Below are 17,551 nucleotides of genomic sequence, written 5' to 3'. Positions count from 1 at the left end.
TTTGCCCTATCCCCTCCAGCTCTTCTCTGCATCCTCAGGACACCTGGGTCCCCTCAGGACAAGTGACCGTGAGTCTCGCTGTCTCAGTGGCAGCACTTTCTGGTCCTCCTCCACCTGCTTCTGCTCCACACATGGTGTTTCTGGCTTCAGCCAAAGGAGTCATCACAGCTCTTTGCCCAAGAGCTTTAATTTATTAATTTATTAATAATGAAGAGGCTAATATGTAACCGCTGTGGAGAGTCCCTTATGGACTGGAGGAAAGAGGCTCTGGCCTGCCTGCCCGGGACTGAGCACCAGCCGGGGGTACCTACGGGGCGTGAAGTACTTGGGAGCTCTGAAGAGCCAGAGCTGTCCCAGCACTTTTGTGGCTTAAGGGGCCGAGTCAGGGGGTGCTTGGTTGCCCTCTGAGATGGTAAGGTTGGTATAAAACTGACAAAAGCAAGAAGAATGGGTTTTAATCGCAGCCTGTCCCCCAACACGGGCAGTCCACCTGCTGTGTGCCTCTCTTTCTGCGTCTGCACGGTGGGGAGGACACAGCCCACATGGTTCGTGGAGCTCGTGGGAGGTAAGCATGCACAAGTGCTTCTTGCATAGTAAATCCCCATGCGAACAGAGCATGGCCTTTTGGTTGTGTTTGTGGACACAAATGCGATCATGCTGCTCTTCTTCCTAATACTCATCCGTGGCTGCTCATTGCACTCAGCACACAATCCACACTCCGTGTGGTGGCCTCGGCCTCCTCTTATATGATGACCCTCCACCCCCAGCAGCAGGTCTGCAGGTATTCTGAGAGCAGACCATGCTCCCTCCAGCCTCAGGGCCTCTGTGTCTGTGTTCCCTCTGCCTAGCACACTCTTCCCCAAGCTGTGGCACGACTTTTAGATCTCAGCTGACCTGTCGGCTCCTCAGAGCTCCCTGGTGACACTGCCTCCTCCTGGCACAACCCCTGTATCTCTTCTCTTTTAGACATAATGACAAGTGAACGTTTTGATGTGTTCTCCTTCTTGTTTATGGTCATCCCCTTGTAGGTTGTTGCCTCTGAGAACATGGGGATCTTGTCTGTTTTGTTCACTCTCAGGTCACAGTAGGCACATAATAGGCACTTGAAACAACTGTTGGATGGATGGATGAATGGATGGGTAGATGGGTGGGTGGATGGGTGATTGAGTGGGTGGGTGGGTGGATGGGTGATTGGGTGGAAGGGTGGGTGGATGGGTGGATAGATGAGTAGATGGATGGATGGATGGATGGATGGATGGATGGATGAATGAGTGATGGGCAGGGAAGCCTGGCTTGTTTCCCAAGTGACCCCCCTTCTTCCTCTCTCTCTCTCTCTCTCTCTCTTAGATATGGAGATATGGTGCCCAAGACAATTGCAGGGAAGATTTTTGGCTCCATCTGCTCCCTGAGTGGTGTCTTGGTCATTGCCCTGCCAGTCCCTGTGATCGTGTCCAACTTCAGCCGGATTTACCACCAGAATCAGAGAGCCGATAAACGCAGGGCACAGAAGGTAAGCCTCAGCTGGGAGTCTGGGTGGCAGCACAGACAGGGGCCCGGCCCACTGCTTTATGCCTGTGCCGCTGAGACAGTCAGGTTGCCGGGCCTGGGCTTCCCCGGGCCGATCCCGACACAGATGACCTCTTCCTTTGGAAGGTAAGGCAGCTTCATGTCCCTTCCTACCCACCATGTCCTGCACTCCAGCCCCGAGCCCCGGGCAGCCACCACGTGCAACAAATCCTCAATCATCCATGAGCTGACTGCCTCCCTCCTGGATGTTCTATGCGATTTCCTTGAGCCCCAGCTTCCCCTTTCAAGATCTCAGCCACCGACACTTGGTGTCCTGGACCCTTGGTCTCCCTGCCAGGAACTTCCTGGGGCACAGAGTAGCTCTCCAGTACCCCACGCCAGCCTACACAGAACCTATGGACAAAACAGGAATTGGCTGAGAAGAAAAGCAAGTGCTCTGAAAGGAGGATATTCTGAGGTCGCTGAGTTCCAGGACAAATGGCAGGACAGGCTTCAGCCACCTCAGGGTGGCCAACACTACTTAAGGAGGCAGGGCAGGTGAATGCGCCGGTTCGCCCATGGAGTGAGGACAAATGTCGGCTCAGGTGCTTTTTTTAGGGCCTCTGGCTCATGAAGCTTCTTGGGTGGAGACTTTTACCAGATTCCCATCAGGCAAGGGGAGGACCCATCAGGTTTTCCATTTCTCTTTTGATCTGGGCTGAAACGGGTGCCCCTTCAGCACCAGCTCAGCCTCCAGGGGGTGCAGTAGAGCCTTTCTGGGCACAGTGGATGTTGGCGGAAGCCTCGTTGAAAGAGTCATTTATAAGGGCCTGAGATTCATGTCCTTATTTTGTTCTTTCGTTCATTCAGTCCACAAACATTTCCTGTACCTACAGTGCATCAGGCCCTGTGCGTGCAGCTGCTTGTTCCCCCCGCCCCATGAGCCCTGCTCCCGGTCCCCCAGTTGCAGGGGAAACACCAAGTAGCAGGGCTTCCTTGACGCATCAGAGGGATCCAGAACCTCAGAATATATCTGCATATGCTGTCTGGAACCAAGTCACAGAGTTCATGAAGGTCAGCTCTGAAACATGGGTGATTATATAGAACACTTGATAATACACAGGGTGCAATCACAGAGTGAGCTCAGGTGGTTCCCCATCCACAGGGGCCCACCCTTTGACTCACCTTGACCTGGGATGTTGCCAGCCTGCCTTGGGCTGATCTGCTGGTTCTGTTCTGTCCTCTCCATCCCCTTCCACATCTGTTTCCTACCTCTTCACCCAAACTGCAGGCCTCCCCCAGCCCCGCACCCCCTGCTAGCCATCCCAGAAATAGGACTCTTACCTTGCTCCCTGTTCAGGCCAGCAGGCAGGTACAAACACTATCTAACCTCACTATACCACCTCAAGGAAGGGCCAGGGGGAGCCTGGGATCTGCATCCCCAATCAAGGATCATGAGGGCCGGGGGTCCTAGAGCAACCCCACCCCCACCTCCCAGGGGTGGGCCTGGTGCAGGTGTCTGGGTCCAGTGGGTGAGGGCCAGCGGGATCCCAGCTCACAGGCTAGCCCACTGCTGTGCCCAGGCCGGCCAGGCGCTAAATAGCTCCTGCAAGCCACTTTCCCCTCAGTGCCCACACCCTTACCTGCCTTCTAGAGCATCCCAGCCCCTGCTGTTCATCCCCCGGAGAGGTGGGGAGAGTGGTCATCTCCAACAGGACATTCCAAAGCTCACCCTGTGTGACTACATGCGGAAGGATCAGCCCCGCTGTACCCCTCCTGTGGCTGTCAAGGATGCCGCTCCCTCCTGGCTCCCTCCCGACCACCTTCCCTCTCCCTTTGAAATCAGAGTAAATGTTCAGTGTTTGCACCTCCCTGGATACATTTCTCCTCAAGGTTGCTGGCTCTGTCTCTTTCACCTTGGGCTTCTTACAAGAGGAAAAAAAAAAAAAGAAAAGAAAAGAAAACAAGAATCCTGCCTTGCTTCCCACACTGAGTGTCACTGAAAATCAAGGAAGGCAGGTATAGGGGACTCAGTGGTGGAGACGAGACAGGACAGGCAGGAGGTCAGTGAAGCTGAGAGCTCTCAGCCCAGACCACATGCTCAGATAAGCTCCCTGCCTCAACTGTGAAGCAAATGCTTAAAAAGTTGTCATCCTTTCCCGTCATGACTCGCTTCCTTGAGGGTGTTATTAAAACACACTCCATGGCCACTTGCTTGGGAAACTTGGTTCTCAAAGCCAAGTGAACTGAAGATCAAGTAAGGAGGTCTAGGGAGCCTGGTGGCCCAGTCCATTAAGTGTCTGCTTTCACTCAGGTCATGTTCCCGGGGCCCTGGGGTCGAGCCCCACACTGGGCTCCCTGCTCATGGAGGAGCCTGCCGCTCCCCTGCTTGTGCTGTCAAATAAATAAATAAAATCTTAAAAAAAAAAAAGTGAGGAGGCCTGGCAGTAGACAAAAAGGGGAACATTTGAGTGGGTGGCTTTTTTAGTGATTTTTATCGAGCTAAGCATCGATTCACATGGAAGTTCTAAGATCATCACCGGCAGTATGTGGATGTTGATACGATCCACGAATCTGTTCAGACTTTCCCAGTTTCCTTGTACTTGCATGTGTGAGTGTGTGTGAGTCTGATACAGCTTTATCACCCATGCCGGTTCACGCATCCATCACCTTGGCCAAAGGGCTGAACTGTGCAGCACCATGAAGATCCCTCCTCCTACCTCTACCCCATCCCGAACCCCTGGCAACCACTTTTCTATCCTCTGTTTACATAATGTTTTCATTTCAAAAATGTAACATAAATGGTTTCATATGTTAGGTAACCTTTGGAGACTGGTTGGTTTTTTGCCTTTTTTTTAAATTTTTTTTATTTCACGTAATTCTTGGAGATGCAACCAGGTTGTGTGTGCCAATAGTCCATTCCTTTTCCTTGCTGGACATGGATGTATCACACGCCACGGGGCTATACGAACTACTTTTTTTGGTTATTATAAGTAAAGCTGCTGTGAATATTCATAAATAGGCTCTTGTGTGAACATGACTCTTAATTTCTCTGGAACAAACGCCCAAGAGTGCAATCGTCCATGTTCTCCTGTGGCTTTTCCACATCTCCCTCTTTTTCCTTCTTCTGCGTCTCCCAGGACAGGGGAGGCCAAAGCTCACAGCCCAGACTGCCGGGAACTGTAGCCAGAGCAGCAGCATCCTCCTTCCAGACTTCTCCTCCAACCCTGGAATCGCCATCCTGGCTAAAGTTGCAACTGCCTGGGCCTCGCTCATCCAGTTTAGAAACTTGCCTGACAGGCGCTGACATTAAGGGAAGGGGGAGAGGGCCTTAAGGAGGCAGCATTTGGCCTGAAGATAGGGAGAGCTGAGCAGAAGCCCGTCCAGGCCACTGCCTTGCCCTGGAGAAGCTACTTCCTCTCGTATCTTCCATTTTCTTGTCTTGAGAAGCACCTAGGTGGTGGCCACATTCTCTTTTAACCTCTCACATCATGCTTATGGCCAGTGGGAGAGGGAGAAGCCGAGCAGCCCACACGGGGATGAGCCCACGACCAGGGCCATATTAATGGATTTCTGACCAGCAGTGAAGGCTCATCCTCCTTCCTGGCTCCTCACCAGCCTGTCATAGCACCTGCTCCGTGCACAGCTGTGTGTCAGACTCCGAAGATAAAAAGACATGTCAGCCAGACTCTGGCTCTCAGGAGCTCAAAGCCAAACAAGAAATCCTCAGCAAACTTCATGTGCTGGGTATGGTCCTGTAAAAACAATAGCAAAGCTCTCTACCCTGTGTGGGCAATGATTAAACAGCGTTGTGCATTTGATGTGACACTCTGTTGCTGTAATAGAGCCCAGGGTGAGATAAGATTAAAATAAGTGCCACAAAGGAGAACAGAAGAATCTTTCATCTCCAGAAAGCAATGAAGACAGACCCCAGATATGAGAGAGGTCTGGCTCTAAGTGGCGCAATCAAATTATATAAGGCTGTAATGAGCTTGAACAATTGGATTTCCATACGTGGCTCTCAACGCCGGTCCTCAGCCGAGGCAGTAACAGTCCTGTCCCTGAATGAGGAGCCATGAGCCTGAAGGCAGACGTGTGGCGGGCGGAGGGGGTCGCTGTCCCGGGCCAGATGGAGGTTCCAGGCAGAGGGAGGGGAGGACGGACAGGGCTGGTCCACGGTCTTTCCCTGCTGGATGCTCGCTCCGTTCTCAGCAGCCAGAGAAGGCTCGTCCTCGGGTCTACAGGCAGACGGAGCTGCCGACCCCACGCCCCGGCCTCCTGCGGGTATTCGGAGGCCAGGAAAGGCAGTGGCGCTGTCCCGGCGGGGACCCTCCGTGCCTGGATCTGACTCCCCGGCCCCCTTTCAGCACCCAAACCAGCCCAGCAGGCCGCTTGGAAGGGCCCTTTCCATGCCGGGGACAAGCAGGCAAGAGATGGGAACCGCCACACTTTGCCAAGGACTCTCGTCCTGCTCATGGTCCGTGCCGAAGTCACGGGGACCTTCACGGACACAGCAGGAGGGACTCTGTGCCCCAGGATGGGTGGGCTCTTCTGCTCCCAGCGGCGAGGACCTCAGGCTGCCTCTGGGTCTGCAGGACTCCAGATTCTGGCAGCATTTTTCTTTTAACCAGCAGAAACCCTCTGCCCATCCATCCCCGTCTCCTGCACAGACCCTTCCCTCCTGGACCTCCCTCGGTGGTTGTGCTGCCGTCACCGTGACACCCACCCTGGCTGTTAGGCGGAGGAGAGCGGCCAGCACACTGTGTGCGGCCTCCCCTGCCTCTGCAAGCAAGACACTGCCCCGGCCCCGAGCTACCGTGTGGCCTTGCAGGGCGTCAGCTCAGGGCTTCCCAGGCTGGAGCCGGGAGGGCTCTCAGTCGTCCTTGTGAAAGCTGGAGGGGTATATGAGAATGCGTCCCACACTCCCCCCCCAACACACACACCTCCCCACCACCACCGTGTCACACATGCGTGTACCTGCTCTCATTCCATAGACACGCGTGATGAGCACATACATGCATTGGTCCATCCATGCTGGAATCCACTCCCCAAAGCAGACATGCAGTTGTAAATACATTTATTGATTTAAAAATTACAAGGCATTGGGGATACTTCCATGAACAAAGCTGAAACTCCCCCCATCAAGGAGTTTATGTGCTAGGGCACAGTGGCAAGGTGCCTGAAACCATTTACTCCCTTAGTGATAAGTATCAAGGGAAAAATGGAAAGAAGGGAAGAATTTAAGAAGTGTGGGATGCTTGGGGGGCTCAGGGGTTGGGCATCTGCCTTCAACTCATGTCGTGATCCCGGGTCCTGGGTTCAAGTTCCACATCGGGCTCCCTGCTCAGTGGGGAGTCTGCATCTCCCTCTGCAGCTCCCCATGCTTGTGCTTGCTGTCTTACGCGCTCTCTCTCTCTGTCAAATAAATCTTCTTTCTAAAAAAAGAATTTAAGAATATTGAAGGGCACAGATGCACATCCTTGCTTTTCTAATTAACTGATGTATGGGCGCCTGCTGGATACAGGACTGCACTGGGCCCTGGGGAGTGTCGGGAGAGCTGTGAACACATTTTCCTTTCTAGAGCTGGCGGTTTGGTTAGAGACAAGAAATTCCCTAGTGCAATAGTGAATAGGTAAAGGTCATGAAGCTTTGGGAGGAAAGAGGGCTTTAATGCGTGGTATTTCTGCTGCTGGGATGGCACCGAGGCTGGAGACATGAGTGGAAACCCCTGGGAACTCTGAGCAGGGCCAGGCTGCACCAGGTGGGTCCACAGAGGCCCAGACCCAGTCCCAGGGTCCGTAAACAGAGGCCCGTGGGGCTGGGAAGGAGCCTCCTTGTCCCCTTCACAGGCATCACCTGGGAATGTTGCTGCTCCGGGACTGCCTGCTGTCACCACTGGCTTTGCCAGACTTGCGTCTGGTCCCTCAGCCTCGCTCATGCTCTTTTCTCTGCCGATCACAGAAGGCCCGCCTTGCCAGGATCCGCGTGGCCAAGACAGGCAGCTCCAATGCCTATCTGCACAGCAAGCGCAACGGACTCCTCACGGAGGCACTGGAGCTGATGGTAGGCACCTGAGGGCCTGGCAGTGGGAATGGAGGGGGATAGGCTGCTCTCCTCTTTCTGGGGGCACCACCACCTCAGATGCCCAGTGTGAACCCAAAGAAAGACACGTGTCCAGACCTTCTCTGGGGGGCAGCCCTCCACGACCCTCCCATTGGATTGTCACCATCACACCTGACCCCACTGAAGACCCAGGGCTCCCAGCCCAAAAGCTGGTGTGTTCTCCAGTGACCCTAAAACTGGGCTCACCATGAGTCCTCTGGTGCTCTCCTGCCTCCTGTGGAGAAGTGAAGGACACGGGGGAAGACAGGAAGAGCCACCAGCACTATCCCCAGCCTCTTCCTTTCCTACTAGGGCACCCCAGAGGAGGAGCACATGGGCAAGACCACTTCGCTCATTGAGAGCCAGCACCACCATCTGCTACACTGCCTGGAGAAAACCACTGTGAGTCCCAACCACTGCACCCCTTCTCACCCCTAACCCCCGCCTCCTCTCTGAGGGCCAGAGCCCACAGAGTGAGGACTCTGCACTCACATCCTCACCCTGGGCCCAGGCTGCAGAAGTCATTGTCTCCATCTCCAATACAAAAAGTAGGAAGGAGGTCTCAATCAGGTCTCGGGAGGAAGGCCCCACAGATGAGGTCACAGTCACCAGGGGAGGAGGCCAACACAAGAGATGGTGCCCCCTCCACAGGCCCTCGAGCCCATTTCGTAGTCACTACTGCAAGCTGAGGGCTCTGCCTCTCAGTTCTTCAGTCCAGTTGAGCCTTACTCCTCAAAACTTGGGCTGGACTTATCCTAGATTGCCGCAGAGCTTCTGGTCCTCTCTCTGGGGCTAGGCCAAGGCAACTTGTGGGTCCCTTTTGCTCCCTACATCACTCCTTAGACAGAAGGCAGTGAGTGAAGGAGGGGGTGCCTGTATTTCTATAACCAGGGATCTGATCAACTCCAGTCTCTCTCACTCACCCTAGGGCCCAAGGGAGCCCAGATTCTGCAAGATATATTATTAAGATCGAGCCATGGTTTAGGATGCTGTAGCTGGAATGTGGCATGTTGCCTGTGCCCCCACAAAGAGACAGAAAGGAAGGGCAGTGGGGCCAACTCTGGACCCTTGGCAAAAAAGCTTGAGAGATAGTAGGGAAGAGGAGAGAGACATCAGGTGGACAACCCAAGAGAGACAAAGTGCAGTTCCTTGTTCCTTTCTAGGCCTGCCCTCCCCAAAGAGCCCACAGTCAAGGCTCAGCATCCATTCTACTGAATGTCCCATATTTTGGGACAGGGGGGGATAGATGGCAGATGATTCTTTATATGAGCCAAATGTGGACACTATATGGCGGTTGGACCCAAAGAGGGCTTCCAAAATGGGAAGGTACTCAAAACCCTCGTTGCCAAGATTTGTCAAATCTGTCTCACTGTCAAGAACTGTACATGTGCATCTAGAACTTCTCTCCAAGACCCAGAGCTTGCCAACGGGATAGGCCTGGACCCAACTGCCCTTCCCAACTTGCATGTGCTGGGTGCAATGTGTCAACTGAAAGGATCTGGGTAAAAATGTGTGGATTTGAAGGTCTGGAACATTGGCCTTGAAGAGCTGAGATGTTGGGGATGGAGGGATGGAATGCTGGCACTGACAGGGAGGAATGCTGAACTGAGGGAGTGAATGTTGGACCGTGGGGCCAGGGAGCTGGGATTCAAGAGATGGAATGCCGGGTTTCAGGGAAGGGTTGATGGCAGAGAAGGAGAATGTTGGGATGGAAGGAGTGAATGTGGGGTCTCAACAGGGTCCTGTTGGAGCAAGGGGTGGAATGTCGGGACAAAGGAGGGAGAATGCGGAGAGCAAGGGGTAGAATGTGGGACTCTAGGTGGAATGCTGGGCTGGGGGGACTGAATGTCAGAATGGAGCTTGGGAATGCTGGAATGTACAATCAATGGTGTTTTTATCTTCTGTTGGCATGTTGTCCTGTAGGGGTTGTCCTATCTTGTGGATGATCCCCTGTTATCTGTACGAACCTCCACCATCAAGGTATAACTTTTTAAAAATTCAATTGATGTTTTCCTCTCTGATTCTCCTGAGTCTGTGGATTCTCCTCTTTTCACCCCCGGGTCTGGTTCTCTGCATGTGCTGTCAGTTCTTCTGGGGCTTTTCCTACCTCTCCTGCTGCACCCAGTAGCAGCTCAGGCTTTGGGGGCTCTGTGCTAAACTACCCAACTGCTTCTCCCAAGGGCTTGGAGAGGGCGGCGGAACAAGGTGCCCACCTTGGTGCCCCGTGAGTGTCCATGTGCCACTTCCTCAGGCCCGCGGGGACGCCTGGTACTGGCTGCCAGGGCTGGTCGGTCTCTCTCTCTCTCTCTCTCTCTCCCTCCCCCCTCTATTTTCATGCTACTTCTCTCTGGACTTTCTTTTCACACTGGTGGCCTCAGCCAGACCATTAATGCCATAGGTTTTTAGTCACCTTGACCAAACAGCCATCTTTCCATTATTCTGGGTTCAGTACCAGGAGACCTCCGCATTCCTTCCTATGTGTACATCTGACTCGGGGACTCCTGTGCCTCTGGATATATTAAGGATCCATATCCTGTGGTCAGGTGGGAGAAAACAAACCTCAATGATCATAACCCTACAGTCTGACCCCAGCCTTCAAGAGCAGGGCTCTTTCACTTCTGTGAATAATCCAGTGCCTTTCAAAGCTTATATTTCACACTTCCCCAAGATTCATAAGGATCTCACCCCTTAAGTCCAACGTAGCACTGAAGACATAGAGTACCCTCGCCCCCAAGTCAGCCCCTCCTTACGCTGCCACCTCCCACCTCCGGGAGATCCTGTGCAAAGTCAGTCGAGTGGGCTTCTAGTTCTGAGGAAGCAGCCCTTAAATGCCTCCAGGCCCTCTGTATCAGCTCAAAGCCACAGCAGGAGCGTATATCCCATCAGGATTTAATGGCTACAGTCCCCACCATTCAACCCGATGGCCAGGGCTGCCGATAGGAATCTTTTTCTTTCCGCATTTGATGCCCGTGGGACATCGCCCCTCCCGTATGCTTATCTGTGCTCCAGGCAGCTGGGTGTCCTCCTCCCAAGGCCCAGACAGACAGGCAGCCACACAGAGCACGGGGGCTCATCCCCCTCCTTGCCATACCCTTTTCCTACCCCTTCTCCTTCTGCTTCCCACAGAACCACGAGTTCATAGATGAGCAGATGTTTGAGCAGAACTGCATGGAGAGCTCGATGCAGAACTACCCATCCACAAGAAGTCCTTCGCTGTCCAGTCACCCGGGCCTCACGACCACCTGCTGCTCCCGTCGTAGCAAGAAGACCACACACCTGCCCAACTCCAACCTGCCAGCCACTCGCCTGCGCAGCATGCAAGAGCTCAGCACCATCCACATCCAGGGCAGTGAGCAGCCCTCCCTCACGACCAGGTGGGTGGCTTCTATCCCCATCGTTCCCCAAGGCTTGAGTCGTGCCAGTCCCAGAAGGGAACAGCCTCAGCCTTGGGAGAACTGCTAGCCCTCCCTCCCCACTCATGTGAGGCATGAGCCTCCTCCACCTTCCTTCCCATCCTTGCAAGTTAACCCAGAGGCCCTTCTTATGCTTGGGAGGATGCTGAAGCGGGTTTAGGCCCAAGGTAGGGTTAGAGACCAGAAACAGTAACTGGAAAAAAAAGAAAAAAAAATGAAACAAAGAAAACCTGTCCCGGTGCATAGAATGGATGTTTTCTCAGGGAAACAGTTTTCACAGTTGTGTTAGACATGACTTATCCCAGGCTGATCTTGGACCACAGACTGACCTTTTTCCTCCTTTCTCCACTTATACTTAGGCCACTTCCCACGACCTCCAATGAGTCGCAAGGAATTCAGGGAAAACAAAAGTCAAATGCCACAAATGATAGGTAAACAGTCTATGAGCAAGGTAAAAACGGATACTCTGAATTCCAAAGCTCCGTGTAACTTGCCTTTGCAATTGTTAGAATTACTAATTAGAAGGGAGAGCTCCGGGATGACTAGCAAAAGCAGAGCCAGAGGGCCGCAGGAGCTCGCCCTGGTTGCCATGAGCTAGACCTGCGGAGGTCGAGGGTGCGCTGGGACAATGGCAGGAAGAACCGTCACCAACTCACTCTTTTTTTATCCCAGTCGCTCCAGCCTTAATTTGAAAGCAGACGACGGACTGAGACCAAACTGCAAAACATCCCAGATCACTACAGCCATCATCAGCATCCCCACCCCCCCAGCTCTAACCCCAGAGGGGGAAAGTCGGCCAGCCCCCGCCAGCCCCGGCCCCAACACGAACATTCCTTCCATAGCCAGCAATGTTGTCAAGGTCTCTGCCTTGTAAACCATTGGACAGAGGGCCAGTGCAGGGAGTGAGGGTGAAGGGGGCTGGCCTGCAGGTGGGCAGCCACCGGCACCACTCCCCCACCTTCCCCACTCTCTCTGCCTGCCCTGTCACACCCCTAGCACTGACAACTTGTGCCTGGAAGGAAAAAGGAGGTGGCAAAGGGGCACCTGAGGTTCACCGCTGCTGGCGGGGACATGGACAACGGCCGGGCCCTGTGATCCTGCACCTCGCTGGGGCCAGAGGAAGGGAGGGTAGTAAGGGACGGGGTGGCAGTGGGTGATATGGAGGCAGCGTGCCAGGGCAGGGCCTGGAAGGGGGAGTTGCCTCAGACCCAAGAACAGCTGTTTTTGGAGACCCTGGTGAGGAAAATACAAGATCAAGGGCAGCACAGGGGCCGAGTTGTCACATGCAAAACAGGAAGAAAATATAACACTGTGTATTTAAGCACCTTTTTCAAGGCTCTTAATGGATAATATTTATTCATGGGAAAAGGTGGAAAACAAAACACCAACGGATTTTTGTGAAATATTTTTCTCCATGGACCCAATACCTTTGAACCAAAACAATGCATTTTGTGAAGGTTTTTTTTTTCTCCTTTTATAGAAGAAGCTTTTAAGCTAAGAAGTCAGTTATTGCTGAGTTCTCTCTCCATCCCCCAGGTGGGTGAGGTCACGTGAGCCTGGGCCCCCACTGCCCAGCTGACCTGCACAGAGCTGCCATCTGACCACATGGCAACACTTCCCTCCATCTGTCCTTTGTCTCTGTACCTCTCTGCTTCGCCCCCTGGCTGTTTTTCTCTGTGTCCTGCCATCCGTCTTCACATGGACCCCAGTGATCCTGAGACAAGTTAGTAGAGCCTCCTCCAGTTCCAGGCACCTGCAGGCTCGTGCCTGGGTGTTATATCTGTGTGAACACAGCTGTGGAGAGGAAAGAATAAAGTTTAGGGATGAGGGAAGTCCACTATGCCGAGCAGAGCGCTTCCCTTGTGGTTGGAACCAGTGGTGTTTGCAGTTTCCGTTTCTGGGGGGGAAAGGGAAGGACTAGATTTTTCACACTGGGATCTTGACACGGGAGAGGGGCCAATCCCTAGGAGGCACGGTTGGGTCTGTGTGTGCCAGTGAGGAGAGAGCGGAAGGACCGGGCTCATGGCTGCAGTTGGCCCTGGAGCACCTTGCTATGTACCCTTCTTTCGGGACTCACCACAAAACCCACCCAGAACTCTGCCAAGAGGCCCCATAAGCAGCTTCCTGCAGAAAGGGTAAGCTTCTGGCTCACCTTGCGACAGAGGTAACGCCCATCCAGAGGCTGCAGAAGATTCGGCTTGTGTGCTTCGTGAAGGACGCTCCACAGCGTGAAAGCAAGTAAGCCATTCTAGATGATTCTTACCTGATCTGAAAAGTGTTTGAGGTCTGAAGAGTCTTCAGGCCCAGTGCCCTGAAGGTTCCTGGAGTGGAGAATGAAGCCTGATCACCTCCATGCAAGGGAGGGAGTGGAATGTTCCTTCTGGAGAAGCTCGGAGGCCTGAGGCTAGTGAGGAGCCCTTCCCACGCTCCGTGGCTGTCCGCCCAGCTTGGGCTCCGGGGCACGCAAGCCCCTTACCCGGAGGCCGGCAGTCTCACCGCAGGCGCCAACCGCCACCCACACGACTGCCTGGACGCGTCTCCCTAGTCAGGAGCCTGCGAATACCTTCGGTGGGCTTCCCTGTGAGCCCGGCCGTGTCGACCTGTGGACAGGGAAGGTCAGTGGTCCTGCGGGCATCTAACCAGAAGGCGTGCAGGTGGGCAGGTGGGCAGGTGGGCAGGTGGGCAGGTGGGCAGACGACTCGGCGCCTTTGCCTCTATCTCGCGCTGTCCTCGCTGAGCACTCACTGCCTCCTTCCTCTGGGTCTGGCCTCAGGGACTCCCCCAACATGAGGATGGGTGGTCTGGTCCGTGAGCAGAGGAATAGATGTGTACACAACCACACACACCCTCACACCCACTCACACACCACACACACCCTCACACACACACCACACACACACACACACACTCACACCCTACACACTCACCACACACACACCCTACATACCCTCACACACCCACACCCACTCACACCTACCCACACACTACACCCTCATACCCACTCACACCCCACACACCCACACCCTCACACACCACACACCCTCACACTCACTCACACCCTACACAGACACCACACACACATACACTCATACCCACACACCCTCTCACACACACACACACACACACACACACACACACACACCAAACAACAATCTAAAAACATACCCGAGAACAGGTACTTAAATCCTTCACTTCGTACACATGCCCCCTTAGGGAAGGCAAAAGACTGGGTGGGGCCCCTGCAGACATGAGGCAAAGGACTAGAAACAGAACATTTCCTTTTTTTTTTTTTTTTTTTTTTTTAATTTATGATAGTCACAGAGAGAGAGAGAGAGGCAGAGACACAGGCAGAGGGAGAAGCAGGCTCCATGCACTGGGAGCCTGATGTGGGATTCGATCCCGGGTCTCCAGGATCGCGCCCTGGGCCAAAGGCAGGCGCCAAACCACTGCGCCACCCAGGGATCCCCATTTCCTTTGAAAGAATGGTAATGGAATGAAGTTAGGAGTCTCAAAGTACCTAAGTTTGCATCATAAAAACTGAGGAAGGTGAGGGGTAAAGAGGGAAATAGGAACGTGGTCACATATACATACAAACTGCGGGTGTTTGAAGACAGACCATCACAGGGTTAGAATAATGACAGCATCCAACCCAGGATCCGTCCAATTGTGCACCAAGGGAACGTATTTATGCTTTCCACAAAAATTAATGAACAGATTTTTAAAATCATGTCCCAAATTTCTCATTTTTTGGCTCTAATGACCCGCTTTGTATTTCTTGAATTTCATTTCTAAATCCCACATTAAGCCAGTTCCTAAGACTTTAGGCTATCCCCTTCACCTCCATCCCCCCAATGTAGCCTTAGCCAAGGATAAGCGGCCCAGCCCACCTCTGGTCCAAGAGATGTCAACCCCGGAAAATGGTTCATCTACGCAACAGAGTACGGAACTTTTGTAAGTCAACAAAAAGGCCTAAGTGTGCTGAATCAGCTTAACAAATCTAACCTGTTGGCCAGTGACCAGGAAGAACCAGGATGTCAGAGTCTTCTAGAGGTAATGGCTTTCTGGGGCAATGACTCTTGAGCTTTCATAGTTTCTGAACCACTTGAGCATAAGAGAAGATTCCCAAAAACATTTATCCCATTTGATACCACTCAGCACTAGAGAGCATTTAAAAAATAATCATTATAGGCTACATTCAAATGAATGGAAACTTAGAAAATATACTATGAAGAGTATATCAGAACTAGAAGGGATCAGGGAATATCTAATTGACTTTACAGTGTAGAAAGTTGAGGCCCAGGGAAATCAAGTGAGTTGCTCAAGGTCATGCAGTCGTTAATGTCCTCGCTGGGACCTAGCTAGGGACTGTTAGTCTAATGCTTTTTCCACTGCACTGGCTGCCTCTCAGTGCAATGATGCCTCAGAGAAGACCCATCAAAGAATACGGGCTGTAACTGGAGACATAGTCTTAGGTAAATGTCAATAGGACTTGGACACAGCCCCGGGGAACCATTTGACTGTGGTAACACAAACCATCCTTTTGAAACCATCATTCCCTGGGTAGAACTAGCTGTGGACTATCAAGTCTGTCCAAAAAAAAGGTGAACCAGTGAACAGTTTTCATTCAGCCAAATGGTACCTCTTCCCCATGAAGAGAGAGCTAAAACACTTCCAAGCATACTTCTAGGATCCCTTTGATCCTTGCTACAACCTAGGATGGTAGGGGGTCAAGTGATTAAGTCCTTAATTCACAGGGAAAACAGGTGGCAAGAAGCTCAGTGACTTATCCAAGCTCACATGGCAAGTTAGCAGCAGAAGCATTATTGCAATCCAGGGTTTACACACCTTGTCCTGAGATGTTTCTCCTCCGAGTCACGTTGCACTACTCTGGGGCTGGCCTCTATTTTTAATACTTGGATTTCCAGGGTGGTGATTAGGGGGAGGAAGCATTCCATTCAGAACCACCATGAACCAGGACCTCCAGAAGCAGCCTCTGTACTATTTTGCCTTCATCCCCTATTCTCTTCATGTGTCGAGTTCAGGACAACCTGCACAGAAGCCAGTTTGAAAGACTGGATATTCTCAATGACACTTGAACACATTAACCCACAATCACACAGGAGTTTCAGGTCAGCAAGTAGAAAAGTGAAACTAAGAGAAACAAAGAATTTGAATGGAAATTAAAGTGGACGGTTAATGCCGATCTCCGATTAACAAGTCACTCTGTGGATGTGCTGAGGAGCTTGCAAGTTACAATTTCTGCAGTTCAGGATCATGTCACTTATCAGAATATAGTAGGAAAGGTGTACACTGAAACACGTGCCTAGAGTTTTTCGTCATTTTCTTAACTTTGCAGAGGTAGTGGTTGAACTTGAGCTAAACTTAGATTCTGAGGTTATTGATGAAGTCTGGCGGTCCAGGCTCCCTCTCTACAATCATCAGGTAACTACAAGGCAGAAAGATCCCAATGCTGTTAATCTAAGACAATGTTAGTTTCCCTTCTAAACTAGTTGGCATGGTAACCATGACAAATGGGAACCTGAAAGACTTTCATTCTCCCTGATTTCCTTATGAAATCTCATCATTTGCAAAGCTTTAAAGTGACTGGATGAAGGAAAAGCATTTTTATGACCCATGACCCTTGGAGCCCAAATAGCATCATGAAAAGAAAGTGGCTATCAGGAAAAGAAAGAGTTTTAAAGGGGTTCTTTTTGAGTCTTGTTTTCTATTCAGAATGTTCTATGTTTTTCTCATCAAGTGTGGGAATGACATTTATCTTAGCAGGTTATTTAACTACACTGGATGATGTCACTCTGAACCAGTGTATGACACTGACCCAAGTCCTGGGGGGCTCCTTGGACCAATAGACTATTTTACAAACCTGGGAGGTGGGAGGGATGGTATATTTTTGATAACCAGACATTCCAATGTAATGTTTTCCTTAGAGGTCACCCCCCTCCGTTAATGTTATCGTGAAAAACATCAAGTGTGTTCTTTTCTATTTTCATATAATAAGTGGGCTTTGCTTACCAACATCTCAATGGCAAAGAAGAAATACTGTAAAAAAAAAAATACTGCAGGAATATAAACATGTGAAAACTTTCTATGGAAAAAAAAAAAAAACTCGAGTTTCCTGTCGTCTTCTTTTGAAAACTGTAGTGCATATGTTAAAACGTATTATCATTTACAGTACCGAGTCGTGTGCCACTGCTGTACCTGATGTATCCGATCTGGATTAAACAGACTACGTGCCACAAACCCACAAGTGATCACGAATGTTTATTTTCCTACCACTTCTGCTATCCACTAGAAAATAAGGGAGATGTCCACAGACAGGCTGTCCTATGGAAGAAAACCCACAGTGCTTCTGCAGGGTGCCTTGGGCTGGCCTCATGGCTCTCCCCCAGCCTGGAGCACTGTTCTCACCGGCTTGTGTGCTTTAGTCAGGGATCTCAGTTGGCAAGTACTGGCTTGCTTTTGTCAACAGCCCTGTTTTGAGCCTCAGCCCTGTGTTGCTGAAAGGAGAGCTA

At 51.8% G+C, this 17,551-nt stretch overlaps 1 protein-coding gene and 1 long non-coding RNA gene across 7 annotated transcripts in view; one reads left to right on the top strand and one right to left on the bottom strand.

Annotated features, from left to right (window-relative positions):
• Positions 1 to 17,286, top strand: part of KCND3 (potassium voltage-gated channel subfamily D member 3) — a 201,318-nt gene extending 184,032 nt beyond the window's left edge. Inside the window, exons 3-9 of one of the 4 annotated variants that reach the window (XM_072768991.1) lie at positions 1,348 to 1,510; positions 7,468 to 7,569; positions 7,921 to 8,010; positions 9,532 to 9,588; positions 10,735 to 10,982; positions 11,381 to 11,452; positions 11,694 to 17,286. In XM_072768991.1, coding sequence (XP_072625092.1) covers positions 1,348 to 1,510; positions 7,468 to 7,569; positions 7,921 to 8,010; positions 9,532 to 9,588; positions 10,735 to 10,982; positions 11,381 to 11,452; positions 11,694 to 11,895 — 934 coding nt within the window. In that variant the 3' untranslated portion in view covers positions 11,896 to 17,286. The remainder of the gene's footprint in view (positions 1 to 1,347; positions 1,511 to 7,467; positions 7,570 to 7,920; positions 8,011 to 9,531; positions 9,589 to 10,734; positions 10,983 to 11,380; positions 11,453 to 11,693) is intronic. The other 3 variants (XM_072768992.1, XM_072768994.1, XM_072768995.1) reach the window with 3 other exon arrangements.
• Positions 6,567 to 13,748, bottom strand: LOC140600844 (uncharacterized). 3 transcript variants are annotated; one of them, XR_012003983.1, is made up of 4 exons: positions 13,174 to 13,748; positions 12,666 to 12,815; positions 10,019 to 10,141; positions 6,567 to 6,941 (listed from the first exon to the last, which is right to left on the bottom strand). It is a non-coding gene; the product is annotated as an uncharacterized lncRNA (long non-coding RNA). The 3 variants fall into 3 exon arrangements; XR_012003984.1 differs by lacking the exon at positions 10,019 to 10,141 and having other exon boundaries at positions 13,174 to 13,342; positions 13,585 to 13,748; XR_012003982.1 differs by lacking the exon at positions 10,019 to 10,141.
• Positions 17,287 to 17,551: the final 265 nt, after the last annotated feature.

The sequence above is a fragment of the Canis lupus genome, chromosome 12, assembly GCF_048164855.1.
Source record: "Canis lupus baileyi chromosome 12, mCanLup2.hap1, whole genome shotgun sequence".
Classification (NCBI taxonomy): Eukaryota; Metazoa; Chordata; class Mammalia; order Carnivora; family Canidae; genus Canis; species Canis lupus.
This window is presented reverse-complemented; position numbering and strand designations above follow the sequence as displayed.